The sequence below is a fragment of the Odontesthes bonariensis genome, chromosome 7 (assembly GCF_027942865.1).
Source record: "Odontesthes bonariensis isolate fOdoBon6 chromosome 7, fOdoBon6.hap1, whole genome shotgun sequence".
Lineage (NCBI taxonomy): Eukaryota > Metazoa > Chordata > Actinopteri > Atheriniformes > Atherinopsidae > Odontesthes > Odontesthes bonariensis.
Window position 1 is genome coordinate 30,669,493 of NC_134512.1, and position 17,556 is coordinate 30,687,048.

Below are 17,556 nucleotides of genomic sequence, written 5' to 3' on the forward strand. Positions count from 1 at the left end.
ACACTCTTGTCTACAGATATCAGATCAGCTCAAATGACCCACACAAAAGGGTCAATCAGAGCCGGTTTTTAACCAAACTGAACAGTTTAGATGTGAAATAACAAATACATACTGCAAATAGTAAATATTTCTGTCACCTTAAAGCTGTAGGCAAAGTTACCAACATTGTTAAAGTGTGCATTTTACATTCTCCTGGCTGGTATACAACAGCTGCCGACATTTTAGTCAAGCTACAAAAGCACAGTGCTAACACACGAGCAGGAAAAGAAAGACCTTAGTCCAGCAGTCGCTGCAGTGTATCATGTAAACTACCAAAAATGAGGCAGGTGTTATTTGAGATTTTCAATTCCCTATCACTGTGAGCTAACCCCCAAATCAATCTCCTGAGCGTAGTTACTCCTGGAAGCTCCTATTCTTCTGAGAAGCCCTCAGACTTGATTAAAATGAATCCACAGTGTACACAGTAACCATGTGCACATACAGTCCCGTAACAGTGCAATGCAAGTTAGTTAACTTAGTCCTTCAAATCCGATTCTTTCAGCTGGTATATTGCCAGATCTGCGATGACACTGCATTTCAGCTTCACTTTTGATCAAATAAATCCTGTTTTTCTTTCTCACATTATTTCTTTGCAATTTAAGAAGATGGCCAGAGTTTTGCAAATTCATTCCAAGGATGACATACTTCTGTGAAGAAGGCATAAAAATGAGCTAACCAGCTGCTAGTCCGACGCTTAAGCATTGTAGTCGGCTTATTTGCAATGTTTCATTGTTAGGGGTGGATCAGCTTTTCCTTGCCCTTTACACTCAATTCCACTGAATTTGATTGATTTCAGACCTGCAATAAAAACAAAACAGAAAAAAATGACAAGCTCCTTAACAGACGAACTCCACAATTCAATAAGATTCAATAAGGCCAGTTGAGTTCTGGGCCTTTCAAAATGTTTTTAAGCAACCATTGTCCAACAAATACAACATGTTTTCATGCAAATCTTTCAATTAGCTTAACTTAGATCAAAATGATGAGTAATAATCAGTAAACTAGGGTTTATCAGTGATTCATCAACTTAAAATGAACCCGACCACAAATGTTTTAAGTCTCATCACTCTTTTACATGATTTTAAATATATTACACGGCATCCATACAGTCAGCTAAATATAATTGTCGAGTGACAACTATGCAGGAAAGTAACAACATTTTTATTAAACGCTGGGTCGGAGCAAATAATGAAAAAAAAAAAAGCATAATGTATGTGTGTTACCATTTTGAAGCCTTGACATTGTAGGCATTTTAAATAGGTTGATCCTTTACTGTCAGCTACTCTTGCACTGTGCATCAATGTAGCCATCACACATTCAGGAGAAAGACTGTGTTAGCTGCTAAACTTGCTAAGTGGTATGACTAGACCTTTTACCACAAGGTCTGTCACAGCAAGAACTCTCCAATACAAAGCACAAATATAATTCTCAACCAGTGATCTTTAAATAAAATATCCATGTTTATAATTCTAATTGACCTTTTGCAATTTAAACTATGTTTGAAATGATTCCAGTGCCCAGATTGTAAATATATTAGTCTTTCAGCTTGATGCTTACAGTAACTGACAGTATTCTTAGAATTAGTGCAATATAGTACATTGTTTATTCATATAAATGATATTCCAAGAAGATGGGGCATTTGAGTAACACATGTGCACAACCTTGCTAATAACAAAGCATTTCAAGAAGATGCAAACACATTTTAATATAAAACATTTTTGTTGAAGCAGCATATTGCTAAAACATCCGTGCATACACATGTCAACACTCAGACAAAGAGGTCATATGGCAGATAAGCTCTATCTGTTTTCATAGCTGCAGCTGTCCTGATTTAGTGTACCATACATATCTACACACACACACACACACACACACACACACACACACACACACACAGAGAAATTAAATGTCTGCATGGCTGTGCACCTGGGTCTCTTTCAGAGGTGAGGAAAGACCGTGGAGAAAACATGTTGGCAATACAAACAAACAGGCGCACAATAACTCACTTCGACTACCACCTGATTAACCCGCCGACCCCTGAGATGGACCACCATGGTGCTCATTCCAAATCACACCCATACATACCCATATATGCACACACACACACACACACGCACAAACACACACACACACACACACACACACACACAGCCACGTTCAACAGCTGTGGGGTTCAGAAGCACAAAACATTCTGCGTGGGCGAGGTCGTCCTAAAGTGGAACAGACAGGTGATCAATCTGTCCCCTCACTCTCCGTCCTGCGCCTCTCTCCTGATGCTCGCGCGTCCTTGAGAATCTGAGATTGGTGTAGGAGACACTCCTTCATCTTGTCCTCTGTCAGGGTGAGACGCTCCTCCAGCACTGAAACAGTCTGCGGGGTAAGCAGGGGTGGGGTGGGGTGGGAGGGCAAAATAATTACACAGCAGACACAGAATAATTACAGAGGCAGATATCAGAAGAGCGACTACCAGTCTGAGAGTACTGGAATCAATCCTGTCGCCACCATGGAAAAAAATTAAACAGCTATAGTGACAGATGAGACTTCACAACTCACAGAGAGAGAGTGTATTTCCTTTTTTTTTAGCAAAGTATTTTGGCCTTTGTGGTGTGAATTCATTATTTAAATGAAATATATTGTATATAGATTGTTTTACAATATAACAGGATTCATTTTTCACAAATCATTACTTAAAGAGAAACAGACGCTACCACATATTTCTTATGGATGGTAACTCGTGTTTGTCTTGAATACACATCACATATATTTGCTTCTCTCCTTAGGTTGCAAAACAAACTCTCGGCGGGTTCTTATTCTTCTTTCGCACTAAAACATTTTATGCTTGAAAATGCAAAAACGTGAGAAAGAAAAAAATAAATCAGATCGTAATCTAGATCCAGTTCGTGAAGTAAGGGTCAAATGTTAGGAAAAAGAAGAAATGAATTAAGAGCAGAGAAGGCACACAAAAACAAAACCCAAAGGGTGAACATGTGCCAGTTTTGTTGGAAAAACATTGAGAGAAGGGTCTGGGAGGACTCCCCTGAAAATTTGGAGCACTTTAACTCTTAATTTCTTGCATCCTGATTAATTCTGTGAAGCATTTCTGCCTTTTCTACGCCAGTTAAAGGTCTAAATGTCTTAATGTAAAGGAAAACACCAAAGTCTGAAACAAGCTAACAATTCTGAATATAATGCATGTCACAGATGTCTCAGTTCTGTCACTGAAACTACTTTACTTCAAGATTAGCTAGTAAACTGGCCCATGACACCTCTAAACTTGAAAGAAAAAACTGTAAACATCAAACATCTGCTTGCAGAAGTGTGCACATCTTTTTGTAATGGAGGATGTGGCTAGTACACAGAGTGGTGGTTGGTATACTCCAGCCATTCATTAAAGTGACTGATGGACTTCAAGCTGTTCCTGTAGGATTATCCAGGCAACTTTTTGGTTTCCTTTGAGGGCAAAGCCCATGGTTTACCAAGAGCTTTCAAACAATAAATGGGATCTTGCTGTTGAAATGTATAAATCAGGAGAGAGTTTGGAAAGAATATCAAAGGCTCCTTGTCCTCTCTATACTCCATGGAATATCCAAGATACACCAGGATATATACTGCATTATATAAGATATTCCGCGGCTTTCATTAGGGTGTCAAAGTATGGCTTCAGCATAAATAGATTAGCAGTCTGGAATGGCCCTGCCAGGGACTAGACCTAAATCCAGCTGAAATTTCTTATGGGACCTGAGGAGGCCTATGAATAAGAAATGCTGTTTCAATTGGATTTTTCCAAACGAAGACGTACTGAGCTGACAGACTCTTACCCAAAAGACGGAGAAAATCTTAACTTACCTCAACAAAGTTTTAGTTTGTCTACACACTTATTATTGTTGTTTTTTAATGTATTTTTGCCCTTTAATTGTTTCTTATTTGCCTTCTTCACCTTGTTAATTTGAAAAGACTGCTGATGTGATTTATTTTGGTAAATCTTTTTACATAAAAAAATGTATAATCTTAAATGGGCTGTGGGGACTTTTTACATTCACTGTACATGCATGTACAGTGCACGGTGAAAATGAGTACACCCCTTTTGAAAAGTAACATTTTGAACAATATTTTAATACACACACAAGTTATTCCCAAAACGTGCATAGAGTAAGTTTAATACAACATCTGTTTAGCTTACAACAGAAAAGAAAGGTCAATAATATAACTTAAATGACATATTTGTCCATTTTTGTGAAATTATGCTGGTGCAAAAGTGAGTACACCCCTATGTTAAACTCCCTGAGAATGGGCCGTGTTGGCCCGAAATGTCATGAAATGAAAAGGCATTAAAAGGGAGGTCATCGTTGTGCGTTTCATCCTTGCCTTACATTGAAATTTTACATTTTGAGTCTGCACCAGGCTAAAAGAGACGTGTGTGAGATTTGACTGAAATCCTATGGAGAGTATCATGATCTGCTTCAGTAGTCACAGTACATGTTGACAAGCATGTTTCTTTTGGTGAAATTCAGCTTCCTACTGTTGATGGCATCCATACAGCCCCAAACCATGTCACTCCCACTACTATGCTTGACTTTAAGCATGGGGCACTTTTCTTTGTACAAATCACTTTTTACCACCACACAGGCATGACACCATCGAAAGCAAATTTGTTTATCATTGTCTCATCAGAGACAAACAAACTAAGGATATGGATTGCTGGAACCATGTCCTGTGATCACTGTGCACTGTACAGCAATATTCTTGCTTTGTGACCGTATGAGCAGTAAATGTTAGCTGATATGTATGATGCTTCTCACTCCCTGAAGCCTTTACTGATAACTGACCTGCGTGAGAATATCCAACTGTTGAACAATGTGCTGCAGGGTAGAGTCCAGACTGGATGGATGACCGGAGAGAACTTCCAATGGGTGCGTCTGCACCGTCTCCTCTTCTTCCTCCATTCTACTTTCTTTTCCTGTGCCATGGGCCCCTGTCTGGTTCCCAGTGGTTGACCCTGCCCAACTGGCAATTTCACCTCCTGTCCATCCTTCCACTCTCGAAGCGGTGACATGACGTGCTGGGAAAGGATTGAGGTGTTGACTTTTAGCAGTGGCTTGTGGGGGCGTCAAGTGTGTCCAACTGTTTAAGGGCTGTAGATGACAGTAAGAGGAAAAAACAAGAAGTTGGTATTCTCTTCGACAAAGGTGAACCACTCAGGTCTGCCATGAATTTTGCCTCAATCAAATTTATTGTATCCCACAAAACACACAGATTCAAATTCTCATTATGACACTGACATTGAATTGATGATATGCCACAGTAAACATGAGGATTTTAAAAGAATACAGCATTTACGTGGACAGCTTGCCTAAGCACCCTACTAGAAATGAAAAGTGTGCGAGAAACTAGAAAAATGTTAAAAATGCTAAATGTTTAAAAGAAAAATTCACTGGGTTCACTTTCACTGTTAAACTACTGACGGCAACATAATAAACATGTTAACATATTTACTTTTTAGAGTTTCTTAAATGTTTAACAACAATAGGAGAGGGAACTATAAGTTGGAGCACCAAAAGACAATGGAAGAAGTAGTTAAGACGGAAATAACTACCAGTCAAAGTACCTCGTGGAATTTTAAAGGAATTTAATTCCTCAAAAAAACTTGAGAGTTCCTCATAATTGTACAACTCACAGTTTTTTATTCAAAGTTTAAAAAAAACCCTTTAGTGGCTTGGGAATGACTACACACCTTTTTTCAAGTCAGTGAACGGAAATCAGCAGATCACATGTGCCAACCCTGCTTCCACCGACTATGCAACAGTGACTCTGCCACAGTACGTGATGGCCTTTTCTATTATTGGAGTGATCCAGGTGTACAAGTTTCAACCAGAAATCACTTCTCAAGAAGAGGAAAGTAAATTTGACTAAGTTGCAGGCAAGTGGAAGTATCAAAATGGTGATGAATTCACTTTCTATTGCTTATATCACGAAAAGAAAAAAACAACATGATGGCAAAGTTGGCAAAACCTTGTTCTCAGCTCTGAGATGTTTGGTTGCTCATTTTGTAACAACCTAATAGTGTCCAGAGCAGAGCTATAGAGTAAATATTGCATGCATTGAACACAAGACTCAGGGGCTTTTCACAGGATGGGCTTTAGAATTTGTTCAGAGGCAAAACAGCTATCAAGATCAAGATCAAAATATACTTCATTGTCCCGTTTGAGAAATTTGTCTCGGACTAAAAGTGCTGCACTTTACAATAAATTTGAACAGAATAGAAAAAATGCAGAGGACAGTATCAGCTGCGCCAGTCATCACAATACTCAACAGAGAACATATGAGGTCTGCTTGATGTTTTCAACAACAAAACGCACGTAGCTTCTCCAGATTGCTTCCAATTTTTTTTCACCTGGCTTTTGCAAACCTCTCCTTTCATGAGCTTCCCTCTGTGCATGCAAACTCATGATCACTTCTTCCAATACTGAAAGCAAGCCATGAGCATATGGGCTTGTCTAACCTCATCTCTGTGACTATTGGTGGTACTCCTCAGATTCAAAGCAGAAATGTTCAGCCAAATTGGTGATTTGTCAAACAATGGTCCCTTGTCTCAGAGAAACTAATGCCACTGTAAATCACACCAAAAAGCAGGGGAGACTCACACTTCTATTCAATAAAATGCAAGGTGAAAAACATACGGTAAATAAAATATATATTTATTTGGTTACGGAGCAGTGTTGATCAGAAGATTTAAAAGCCAGTTGGTTAAACAACTCATTTCCATTCCATTTGGTTCTTGTTGGCTTAATAGTCCTAAACAAAGAAATAAAATGTCAGAAGGTTTAAAACCTCTCGCATCATTTACCTCTAGCCACATTTACAATCTGTTATCAGTGAAATCCTATTAGAAAAAAAAACATGTCATTAATGTGAAGGCAGACATTTAATCCCTACAACCAATTAAAATCTCATTTGAAAAGTAAATCCTGGATTAAACAAACATTTAGCCATTTTGACAAACTAGATGTTCTGGATGTTTTCTGTTGAGGAGAAAATTGAGTTTTGATAATCTATCCTGCTTCATAGCTATGTTTAAAATACACAGGAATCGAAGTGTCAGCCAGGCTTATATGCACTGTTACCGCTCAAAGCTCTGCGGATTTGGCCAACATGGTTTCCATCTCACTGTTCCATCAGTGGAGCAGACGCTGAGCCTGTTGTCACATGGCAGACTAACGTAGGTAGATGTTTCACACCGCTGGACTACAGACTGAACAGTGGAGTTGTGACCGATTGACTACTGTCCGAGCTAAAGACAAATTTACAAGGTTATTAACACTCTAAGGCAGGGAGAGCGACACCCACGAAAAGAAAAGGAGAAAAAGTATCCACATTTTTAATTGACGTCTATTCTGATAAAGCGTGCCCCAGAGGAAGTGATTTTTCTTCACAAGATTGAAGACAAACACATGACAAGTGAGACTGAACAGAGTGAGAACATTCTATTTAGTCTAGCCACGGACATGCTGCCCTCGTTTATGGCGGCGGAGATGACTTGTGCAGCGGCTTTACCGAAGAGGCACAGAATTTTCATGTCGGCTACTTCAAAGCTCATCTCCAACAGTTGATGTGCCGTGCTCCAGACAACATACCAGTTTTGAAAAGTAACATTTGCTGGTCATAATAATTTAATTCTAGACTCAGACTGGCAGGGGTCACAAGAAGGAATCACATTAAAAACTCAATAAAAGTAATAATCATCCACCAATACAAGTAAAATTGTCAATCTGGTTAGAAATTAGATTTTTTTGTATCAGATCCAACTGGATATCCAAACTAACAAAGTAATTTGAAAAGAATTACAATAATTGAATAAAAGCTGATAGAGAAGATAAACTTGATGACAGATACGTCAGATACGTCATTTGCTGCATGTCTTCCCCCTCTCTCTGCCCCCTGCTTCCTGTCTCTCTCCAACTGCCCTATCCATTAAAGGCATAAAAAGCCCCAAAAAATATTTAAAAAACCCCCCAAAAACCCCATCTCAGATCTTAAGCTATCATCGTCCCACTTAGTGCTATTTCTATTAAATTCAGTTTTATTTATATAGCGCCAAATTACAATAAATGTCATCTCAAGGCACTTAAATAATAAAGTTAAATTCAAGCCAATTGGAATTCAATTAATTGTAATCATAATTCTTTTCAAAATAATCCAATTCATTCATATAGAGCCAATTCAAAAACAATTTCCTAGCTAAGGAACCCAACAGATGGCACCGAAACTTGTCTTCAGTCTAATCTCCCGTCCTGAGCGTGCCTGAGGCGACTGTGGAAAGAAACGACTCCCTTTTAACAGGAAGAAACCTCTGGCAGAACCAGACTCAGGAAGGGTGGCCATCTGCCTCCACCAGCTGGGGTTTGAGAAGACAGAAAAGAGGAAAAAAAAAAACACTGTAACACCATTCAAAGGATACCTGTTGGAACAGGGAAACACGAGTTAATGACCACAATAATGTCACCTGTACATGTTATCATTTAAGAAATTAAACGGGGGAAAAAGAGAGGAAAGTGAGGAAAGGTGTGACAGATGAGCTCCCCCAGCAGTCTAGGCCTATAGTAGCTTAACTATGGGATGTTTCAGGATCACCTGAGCCATCCCTAACTATAAGCTTTATCAAAAAGGAAAGTTTTAAGCCTGGTCTTAAAAGTGGAAAGGGTGTCTTCTTCCCGGACATTCACTAGCAGCTTATTCCACAAGAGAGGGGCCTGATAACTGAAGGCTCTGCCTCCCATTCTACTTTTAGTAACTCTGGGAACCTCAAGTAAACCTGTAGTTTGGGAGCAAAGTGCTCTGTTAGGAAAATATCTTCAAATGAGATCTTTAAGATATGATGGAGCTCGGTCATTAAGAGCTTTATATGTGAGGAGAAGAATCTTAAATTCTATTCTGAATTTAACAGGGAGCCAATGAAGAGAAACTAAAACTGGAGAAATATGATCTCTCCTGTTAGGTCTCATCAGAACTCTGGCTGCAGCATTTTGGATCAGCTGAAGGCTTTTCAGAGAATATGTGGGACAGCCCAATAATAAAGAATTACAGTAGTCCAATCTTAAAGTAAAAATGCATGGACCAGTTTTTCTACATCACTGACACAGGATGTTCCTGATTTTGGCAATATTATGAAGGTGAAAGAAGGCAGTCCTAGAAACCTGTTTTTTATGTGAGTCAAATGATAAATTCTAGTCAAAAATAACTCCAAGGTTCCTCACTGTAGAACTAGAAGCCAAGAAAATACCATCTAGAGTAACTATATAGCAAGACAGATTAGACAGATTTCTAGAGTGTAAGGGTAAGGGCTCCGTACTACCTTTATTTCTAGTTAAAGGAGCTGTAATTAGAAAATATTTGACGCATTGGATCGATACATTACTTAAGTAATCAGTTTCGATATTGTTGCTTATTGATCTTTCTGTAAAATGAATGATCAATAAACTAATTATCAAAGCTGAGCTGTTTTCCTTTGTCACTTACCAATTTTCAGCACAAGAATTGCAAAGCTGGGTGCAAAATAGTGGTGTTTTTTTGTGTTAGGTGGGTGGGATCATGTGGTGCATGGGGAGCACCAAGAGGAACAGAAGGGTGAAATTAACGAAGGATGTGTCTGAGGGACGGGGGAGGCAGGAAGGGGAGGAGGGTGTCACACATTCCTGGCCTAATGCACGGAGCAATCGATTCCGGCTTGCTTCCTGTAGACTGTCCTCACTTCAAAGAAAGAGTGGAGGGAGGCAGGAGAGGAAGAAAGATGGAAGGAGGAGACGAGGAGTGTATGCGGATGAGTAAAGAAAGGAGGGAGGGGGTTACGATTAGCTCCTGAGGAGAGGATTAGAGTATCTTTTACTATCTGAGCTTGTTTCTTTCTGTTTTTCTCTCTTCATCCTTTATGGCTGCCCTCCCCTCCTCTCTTCTTCTCTCCTCTGCCACATCTGGCCAACATCTGCTCTGCTCATTTACGCTCAGCAGATCCAGACCTTCGTCTCTGTGTGCCCCCCCTCCGCCAGGAAGTTTGGGTGAAATCAAACATTTAACAGGCAAGTTACCCCAGCTGGCCCTTGTATCAATCAGTGCACACAAACACCAACATAGAGAAACATGAGATCCCCTAAAAGCATCCAGATTATATAGCATTTAAGCAAATACACAGCAAAATATTCATTTTATTTCACGTTTGATTATACAGGTTAGCCTCGTTGAGACCTGTAATCTCATTTTCAAGAGGGACCTGTTCACACAAACAATACTAAAACAACTGGTAAAACAATACAATTGAATGAAATGTCAAAGCACTAAAAGCATTGACAAATGTTCGTATAGTTTCCAAGTGTGTCTGGGACTGATTAGGTTGGACCCTTCATAAATTCCTATATTCATAACACAATGAAGACACAGTACAGATCAAAAGTCTTGAGCTACCCCTCATTTAATGATATATATTGCCAAGAAAAACAGGAAATAGGTGCAGTGATTTATTGAAAGATTTACAAATGGAAATACAGTTGATAAGGCAAAAACTGTTTGTACACTTTACCAAGCTTCAAAGTCAATATTTGGTAAGAGCACCTTTATTCTTCAACACAGCCTGAACCCTCTTAGACAAGCTTTCTGTCCTTTCTTTAAGTAGTCTTCAGGAATAGTTCTCCAGGCCTCTTGAAGAGCATCCCAAAGTTCTTATTTGGATGTTAGCTGCTTTCTGTTCCTTTCTCTGTCAAAATGATCCCACACCGCTTCCGTGATGTTGAGGTCTGGGCTCTGGGGAGGATTCATCCTTCCATGTTGCCACTGATTTTCAGCCTTGTGTAACGTGGCATACCTCAGCCTTTTTCTTCCTGTTTTCCTTCATTAAGAATGGCTTCTTAGCACACACATTTCCATGGAGACCATTTCTGACGATGCTTCAGTGAACAGTAGATGAATCGATTGAAGGACCAAATGTTGGTCCTGTGTCACAAAGACATCAGATACTATTCAACCGCTAGAGATATATTTTTTTTCTCCTAGCCCTGACACTTTTTCTTTCATCCTCCAATTCTCCAGTTTCCTCATTTTTAAGAACACTGCATACGATGCTGAGATATGTCAAGTTTTTGGCACATAGCTCTTTGGGAATTACTTTATTGATGCAAAAGTACAATTCTAGGTTTATCAAACTGTGACATCTGGCTTTTTTTTTTTAAATGTTTGTAAATATAACTAAATAAATTGTAACAAATTGACTAAATATAGTTAATATGGTCATTTAAAACTGACTATTTGCTAACTTATTAGTTATGTGCTCACACAACACCCTGGAGTCAGGTTCCTTTTTTAAGCTTGAATGATTCATAGGTCACTGTTGAGTGTCTTAACAAGCATACAAACAAAAACAGCGGTCGGGTACAAAGACTGGACAGAAAAATGACTAAAAAAATAAATAAATCAGCCAATGTCCCGAGAAAGAGCTTCAGAAAGCCTGGAGAACTGTTGCTCAAGACCACTTCAAAAATGACAAGAAACTGTATAAAAATATCACATCTTGCAAGATGTTCACTAGAAAAAAGGACTAATTGGTAGCAGCCAGTACTCAGTGGATGTACATGTGCATGGGAACACCCGGACATTACTAGTTCATTTTATCAGATGCACTGACCTCATTACATTCAACAAATTATGTAATAGGAGATTAATACTTTCCCTCAAGGAACACAGAGTGACCCTGATAATTAGGGGAATTTTATGAGATAAAATCATGTCTGCAAGGCTTTGCGGAAAGTTAGAAGTCATGGTTGGCTGTGATTGCGGTCAGTCATGCCAGTAATGTGGTGATGGTGTGCTGCCAGATGGCTTTTTATATGCTTAAGTGGGAGGGTAAGGTGAGGTTGGCCCTGAATTTTGATAGAAGCCATACATGTATCAGTATATGCGGCACCCAAAACATGATATTACTCTTATCTACAGGTTTCCACATTCTGCTGATGATCAGGTGCAATGTGACTGTCTACTGACAATCAGGCAGAAAGTAAATGCTAAACAAACAGCGATTATTCACTGACTGTAGCAGAATGACCTAAAATGGTAATGCTATCAGCAAAGTAATCCATATTAAAACCTCAACAATGTCTGTGATGTTTCTAATCAAAAGGATTCTCAAGAGAAAACAGATCACAAATAGCCTCCCCTCCACCTCTAAATTGAATTAAATCACAGATGTCCGATCAAAAACACGATTAACATGAGCTCCAGAATTAGCCGCAAGCTCTCTTTTGGCAGGAGACCTCAGACACTTTCCACAGAAAGGCTGTTTGATCTTAAGTGAGGGGCCACTCTGATGTAGAGTGTCCTCTCATCACCTCCCTGCTCCACCTGAGGCCATAAACTCATTCTTAAAAACCTGCTAAGTGTTTTTTAAAAAAAATATATATCTTTAAGACTGAAAAACTCCCTCATTATGTGTAATAATGATAATTAAAATCACACTTACCAATAAACACTGTCTTGTTTACATGATCAAAAAATTGTTTGGAAATTGAGTGCTGTATGGTAAACTTCTTTAAAATAAACCTCGAACTCCAAAATCCTGCACGTGTAAGGTGCATCCTGTATGTCAGATTTGTCTTAGGATTCCTGCCCAGCAGAGAGGACACAGCTGGGCTCTTAAGCCTTGATGTTCAGTATTCATATAAAGGTGCAGGCCCCCATGATGCCAAGCACAGCCAGCGCTTCCATGCTGATCATACGACCACAAATATTACAAACAATATTTCACATCAAAGCTCGACTGCGGAAACTCTTTAGAGAAACACTAGTAACAACATAAGTGACAAGGGGTTTTATTTAGAAAACTGCCTCTTTAAACAAGAGCTGTTCAAAGCTGACTTTATATGAGGGTGACATGCACGTCATCGTCAAACTGGACACAAGCAGGGGCAAGTCATAACAATGGCGATCACTGCAGACACATTCAGGTGTTTGTTACGAATACTTTATCACTCCCAGCAGGAAAAAGGGGGAATCAGTATTAGATGTAAGTTTTGCAAGGCCTGGACAATAAGCAGTTGTTGAAAAGCAAACTTCCATGAGATACAAAGAATTTAAAAAAAAAAAAAATTTTGTATATTTTTGGGGCTTATTATGTCTTTGATGGACAGGATAGTTGAAAAGAGACAGGAAGCAGGGGGCAGAGAGAGGGGGAATGACATGCAGCAAGGGGCCGTCCGATGCGGGAATCGAACCGGGGCCAGCTGCAGCGAGAACTGTAGCCTCTGTACATGGGGCGCCTGTACAACTCACTACACCACCAACCACCCCGAATTGTTTAATTTTAAAATATTCTGGGAAATCCTCCATCAGCACTTTTGAATATTTCCACTCCGAGTTGCCTGGCATTGTGACATTAAAATGGGACTTTTTTTGTGTGTTTAAAAAAAATAAAAAAAATAAGACGAATAAGGGATTAGCCAAACAGCACCATGTGCCACACTAACGTCGCTGTCAAGTTGAGTCATGACACTGATATTTTACATGGGGAGTGCTTGCTTTTTTCAGCATTAAAGGCAAATGGAGGAAGATGCTGAACTGTTTTAACTTTGCTTCCTCTTCTAAAATCCCCGCAAACCATTTATATTGGCATGGCTTACACATCCAAGACAGCTTAAAATAGTTCAGCCTGATTCCTTTGTCTCCAATGACTGACCATAGAAAGATGAACCTCCTCATACTTCGATACATAGCTTAAATAAAATATACATACTTCCTTTGTTTTTCCTTTAATTCAGTTTCATTTCTGTTTTTATTTCTTAGCAATGGTAGGGGAGTCACGGTAGTTGCGTGCTAAAGATCTAAATGCAATAATCAAATTATTCACCAATTTCAACAACTGGATAAAATCTGGTCAGTTGTGGATATTTATTCCACTGTGTTGCATTTGAAATAGATACAAATAGTAATTGAACATACACACAGTCACACAGGCAGAGTACAATACTAAATTTTCTATGAACTGTCAAGCTTCCTCTGTTAAGCCCTTTGTGGTGCGACCCCGGTGTGCGTTCACCAGTGCCTGGTGTATGCTGTCATGTGAAACACGTCAGCTTTTAACCCAAGCTAAGGCCCCATGTCACATAAGGTCTAAAAACCTTAGCTACGAATTTGTAAAAATTTGAGGTCTGTGTGGGAAAGATATTTTTTTCATTTAGTGATCGTGCCATACGTTTTGTTGTGCGTTGTTTGAGAAAAAATGCATAATTTTTCCAGTGAAACTGAGACCGACTGTCTTTTATTTTCACAGAAAACTAAATGCTGTGTCTTTGTTTTCGGTGTTCCTTCATGAACCAATGTGGTCAGAAAACACTGTTGTTGACGGCAATCCGCTGCTGAGTAGGATATTTTCATTTTAGTGTGTGGGTGGCTATCATGCGGATGTGAGAGGCAGACAGATAGGGGAGAATGAAGGCGGGTGAGAACTCAAGTGGATGTGTTGACTTCCTCAAAGCCACATGAGCCTCCTCTCGGCTTCCTGGCAGTCTTTCAGCTCCAGCCATTTCAAAACATCAGCTTTGGTCTGCCTCTGACAAAAATATCTCTGGATTTGCGTTCAAGTGTCCACGTTGCTTGCCTGTTTTCCCAGGGCGGTTTCATTGGCATGTCAGTTTGTGTGTCCATATGTGGGTGTGAACGTTTTGTTTGAAGACAAATATATCTGCAGGTGTGGACACAGCACCTTGGTAGATTACAGTTAGGTGTGACATGGAAAATGAATCCTCTGATGTGGCATTTTGGCAGGACTGACAGGAAATGGAGGCTTCAGATCTCTTGCCAGTTCCACTGGCCATCTGACTTCTGGTTATAGGTCAGGGAACGGAGAGGAGGATGTTTTTGGAGTTTCTGCTCTTTACCACAGAGGTGGCTGCTTACTTTTTTAAATAAAGGTAATAGATATGTTCAATGAAATCCCCAGTGCATTGCCCTATTGTTTAGTATTTGATAGCCTTTACATAAGGTAGTTGGACAATACAACTATGTATCTCTCCATACATAGTGTACATTGGTTATGGCCTGGGAACCCTGTGAAGAAAACAAGAAGTCACTGAGATTTTCTTTCGAAAGAGTTGTGATGCAGAAGGGCAGATGGAAAAGCTGAACGCAAATCAGCTCATACGAACAGAACAGGTTTCTTAGATGAACATTCAAATGGAAATATCCGGCAAGAAAGAATAAACCCATATGTCCAGACGACAAGAACTCCTGAACACCTTTTTTCCCCCCTCGTACAATATATACGGGCACAGCAATTTATTGTGTTTATGTCCTCCTTCTCAAAGTTGAATTACTGGTAAGCGACACCTTTTCTGTTTATTACAGCCATGCCCATGGTCCATAACTCCATTTACTGACCACACTGTGCAGCCTAGTTTATTAGCTCCAAGCCTGAAACGAGCCTTCTGCGTATTCTGTATGAAACGACATTTCAAAAGTTAGTTTTAAACTCAACATTGCATCAGCTGCCGTCTCTGATGTGCATTTAGAAGATGTGAGTAAGAATAGGTGAATGGAAGTGGTGAAAATTGAATAAAATCTCCTCGAAGGCACAGAAAAAGAAAAGTATACCCTGTCAAAGAAGACTTGAGGCACATTCGGTGGAATAGAAGAAACTTTACGGATTGTATCTGTTTTGCTTTGTCACTTAATGGAAACCCGGGTATGTATCTAACAGAGAAGGGCCTTGCTGTAATTGATTAAGGGAAGAATTATGGAGAATGCCTCCAGCTGCATGAGCTGTGTTTGGGTTAGTGTTGGTGGTTGCTGAGGTGTATGTGTTCGCTTGTGCGAAGAACCATTTGTTTGTGCATGTGTGTGTTGGTTTCCATTTATAAAAGAATAAATAAAAATATTGAAAATGGATTAAATAAAAAAAGGAAACCAAGGGCCAGTTTTTCCTTTGATTTTTAACCATGAGCCACACCTCTCTGACTGTTACACCCAGAAAAGTACTTCAAATGGGCATAAAAGGGTAACCTCAAAAATAAATGAAAAACAACATGAATGTTTTGGGCTTGTAATCACATATGAGCTCGAGCTCTCACACACGCGCACACACCCACACACACAAGGACCACATCGTAAAAAACAGATAAAAACAAGCATACTAGAAGCCTGAAATCCCACTCACAAATCCACAACACAGCTTTAACAAAAATAAGTATGGTTCTTACACATGAGGACACATAAACAAGTAAGCATTCTCATATATGATTAATTTTCCATCTGCTGGCCTAAACACGTTGAACAATTCATCTATAAATGGAAATTATATATAATGACTCCAGTGCTGCAGCCAGTCATTCACAACAAATGTTCCTCACTCCACGGCTTAATGCAATAAAGGTCGTCGCTGGCTCTGCTGTTGCATAACAGTGTCAGTATCTATTTGATAATTTATGCAGAAATGCTGCTTCTGGCTTCCGGGGTGAAATCAATCCTGACGGCAGGCAAGACTGATTCCTGAAAATGTGTTAAGACTGGCAGATGGGGGGGGGGGGGGGGGGGGGGGGGGGGTGAGAGTGAGGAAGAGAAACAGTTATATTATATAACGAATGGAGATACATAATCATATGACAGTTCATTAGCTACACCTAACTCAACATTATGCAGCCTGTTTGGAGAGGTATTAAACTGTGGGGGAGGATGTAATTTCCTGTGCAGAGTGACTCTTGAGGTACATTTCTGATTTATGTTATGACACGCTGACAGAGTAAACAACTGATTTGACTTGACTTTGTTAAGCTTTATTATATGTTATGGTGTATGCCATCGTATGCCAGCTATATTATCTTTGCAAAATGTTTATAATCTTGGATGAAACCAATAAAGCTAATAGCTGAGAGAGAGTTATAGAATAGAAAAAAATACTTTATTCATCCACCAGTGGGGGGAATTCAAAATAGATTATAAAAATGTATAAAAATAAATTCAAAAATAGCAATGGAAACTACAAGCGTTGCTTCCAAAAGCTATGCACTCTGAAATATAGATTTTTCACACACATACACACACTTTCAACCCAGCCCAATTGTGTGTCTTGAGTTATGCCAAAAAACACGTCCTAAGACATATGTGTCAAACTCAAGGCCCGCGGGCCAAATGTGGCCCGCCACGTCATTTTATGTGGCCCCTGAGAGCTTAAAAGGTCTGATTGTTTAAGAATAAATAAGTCAAATACGTGCAGTGACCAAAAACTACGACCAGAAAAAGTGCCGGCATCCCGCCACTGGACTGCAATGTTTCCAAAAAGCTAGCTTTGTTTGATATTTCAAGTTTTGAACAAAGTAAATGTCATAACTTGTGTTTGATGTTATTTTTCTTTATCCACTTGGATAGTTTGATCGTTGATTGATGGAGTGATGTGGGTTTCATAACCTGACAAATTAAAAGGATTTATGATATAATAACAGAGCAACAAGCAAACATTTTTTTTTTTTTACATCTATGCAAATATGTATGTAA

General features: G+C 39.4%; 1 protein-coding gene across 2 annotated transcripts in view; it reads right to left on the bottom strand.

The window, feature by feature from the left end:
- Window positions 1-900: 900 nt before the first annotated feature.
- poc1b (POC1 centriolar protein B) overlaps window positions 901-17,556 on the bottom strand; it is a 60,560-nt gene continuing 43,904 nt past the window's right edge. The window contains exons 11-12 of one of the 2 annotated variants that reach the window (XM_075470519.1): window positions 4,866-5,171; window positions 901-2,409 (exon numbers count right to left, since the gene is read on the bottom strand). In XM_075470519.1, the coding sequence (XP_075326634.1) occupies window positions 2,272-2,409; window positions 4,866-5,171 (444 nt within the window). In that variant the 3' untranslated portion in view covers window positions 901-2,271. Of the gene's footprint in view, window positions 2,410-4,865; window positions 5,172-16,166; window positions 16,572-17,556 lie in introns of those variants that run through there. The other variant, XM_075470521.1, reaches the window with a different exon arrangement.